Genomic DNA, 2444 nt, shown 5'->3' with positions numbered 1-2444 from the left:
TAAACACTGGATCATGCAAACATGACCTTGACTATTTAACCAGTTGACGGGAAGTTCATCGCCTTGACTAAATGCAAATGGCCAAAGTGCTTTGTTTTGAGCCTCTATGTGCCTATATGACACTGTAGTGCTTGGACCCGTCATTGATGCTTGCAACTATTGTAACTGTGTTTTATTATTAATTAATCATTAACTACATAAAAAAAATATTATATCAAATGGATATATATATATATATATATATATATATATATATATATATATATATATATATATACGGAATCTGATTTATTAGCCATAATAGTCTAATAGTCATGATCTTGTGGTATTAATCATGAGGCCACATTGGATTTGGATTCAAAACTTTGAGTCATGGTTTTGATCTGGATCTCAGTCTAACTCCAGCTGTTTTATCTTTATTTTTCTTCTGTTCTCTAAATATTAGTTTGTGGATATTTACTATCTCTAATCTGGTGTTGCTGAGATGCAAGACAATCAAGCAGTTGAGTTTAAGGGTAGTAGAGATGTTTTATTTGAAGATTAGAGACAGGTGGTGAACATCTTCATCTTTATTATCCTCATCTTTTGCACATCCACTACTCCCAATTTTTATTTTATTATTTTTTAAATGCCCAAAAATTGTTAACAGAGTGCTTAAAATTGTGTTAGACTAGCTGAATCATGAATATGATTTGCAAACAAATGCACAATTACACACAGAGACTCGTATGAAGAAGTGAAGACCTCAGACAGATTATGAAGAACATATCATTAAAGTTAAATACATTTTTAACATTATGCTTAATGAATCTATAAACAGACTGGTGCATTATGAGAGACGTATTCTCCATCCTACAGAGTTCCATAATGACAGAGGTCATTTATCTATTACTCAAATATAATTAGCAATCGTAATATAGCTTTATAAAGCACAACAAACAATGTTATAAATCTATTGCCACTGTGTCTATGTTCACAGCTGTATCTCATTGGTTTACTTTAGACTTTATCAAGCATTGGTTTAAAGAACATCTGAAAACAGTTAAAAGCCACTGCACTTTTTTGACAGAAAATAAGTGGTGAACAAATGATTAGCAAAATATTGTAAAGCTTTGTGAGGCTCTATTTAGTCTGTCATCTATGCATTAATTATGCCTTCCTCGTAATGTACAGGCCATCCTCTATCACACCCCAAAACAATGTTACGAGTGGACTTCTTCCCTCTATATTTACAATTTGGGTGTCTCTGCCCACTTTGTAATTTACACGTGACCAGAGGAAAACGCTGGTTGCTCTTAAACAGATTATTGCCCTGTGGAGTTCCTCCTTCGCCACAAACGACGTTAATATTATTCTTATTTGCTTGTATGAAAGTGTTGACTTCTTTGCAGCCATTTGTAGTTCCAGAGGCAGTGATGTCTCTATTTCTGATTTCTTTGTCACAAGCATGCTCATTCACATGAGGACCCAAATGCTGATTGAGGAATTTTTGATAACGGGGCTTTATATCATCTGGTTGACCATTAGCAGTGAAAGAAGCAGCCAAGATCAGCAGCAGAATCACAGCAGACGCGTGGATCTCCATGACCTGGTGAACAACACAATCATCAACACACCTTCTACTGATGTTTGACTTATTAAAGCAGTTTGATTTGATTTTAAGATATATTAGTTACTTTACTTTAACCCAGATGTGCAACTTTATGTCAAAGTGTTTTAATCAGTACCCCCCCCCCCAATTTCTTGTATATCTTATACTTGCGGAGTAGTTCTTACCTTGTTGTTCTGAGTAAATGAATAGGTTGTTTTAACAGTAGTCTTCTTTTTTCTGGAGGCTTTGCAGTAAGTTGTTCAGAGTCTTGATGCTGTGGTGTAGAGCAGTCGCAGTGCAGGATCCCCGGAGAATCAAGCTGATGCAGAGAGAGAATATGGGTCAGATATATACTCATACAGCAACATACAGGATGTCCCGAGCATCCAATCAAAGTTCTCAGAGATCAAACAATACCCTTTATGGATGTTAAGACGTGTGAGATGTGCAAGGGAGCATCTCTCTCTCTCTCTCTCTCTATCTCTCTCTCTCTCTCTCTCTCTGTGTGTGTGTGTGATTACTCAAGGTCTAGTTCTTGTTTTGTCTGTATGTCTATGATGTGCACATAACTGCAGGAAATTATCCAAGGGATGTTTTACACAAGAATGATCAAAAGTGAAGGGCAAGAAAAAATAAATATTAACAATGGCCACATTAAATCATTTATAATTTAGAGCTTCACTTGTGATGTAAATCATTGAGGCAGTTTTATAAAGGAATAGTAGCTTTCAAATAATGACAATACAAAATCTTCAGTTCATAGTTTAATACTGTGGTCTATAATGAACAGCAAAGCTTGTCTTAATCATTTCTTCCAAATACTGTAATATACATGACCCACATGATTAGCAGA

General features: G+C 35.2%; 1 protein-coding gene across 1 annotated transcript; it reads right to left on the bottom strand.

The window, feature by feature from the left end:
• Positions 1-605: 605 nt before the first annotated feature.
• On the bottom strand, positions 606-1946 carry LOC132160334 (ribonuclease-like 3). Its single transcript, XM_059570101.1, has 2 exons — positions 1777-1946; positions 606-1588 (listed from the first exon to the last, which is right to left on the bottom strand). The coding sequence occupies exon 2, from the start codon at positions 1583-1585 to the stop codon at positions 1139-1141; it is 447 nt and encodes a 148-aa protein (XP_059426084.1). The 5' UTR covers positions 1586-1588; positions 1777-1946; the 3' UTR covers positions 606-1138.
• Between the last annotated feature and the right edge of the window lie 498 nt (positions 1947-2444).

This window comes from Carassius carassius, chromosome 16, assembly GCF_963082965.1.
Source record: "Carassius carassius chromosome 16, fCarCar2.1, whole genome shotgun sequence".
NCBI classification, from domain to species: Eukaryota; Metazoa; Chordata; class Actinopteri; order Cypriniformes; family Cyprinidae; genus Carassius; species Carassius carassius.
This window is presented reverse-complemented; position numbering and strand designations above follow the sequence as displayed.

Bases quoted from the DNA above. Each gene is read 5' to 3' on its own strand.
- LOC132160334 (XM_059570101.1), bottom strand. From the start codon at position 1,585: ATGGAGATCCACGCGTCTGCTGTGATTCTGCTGCTGATCTTGGCTGCT.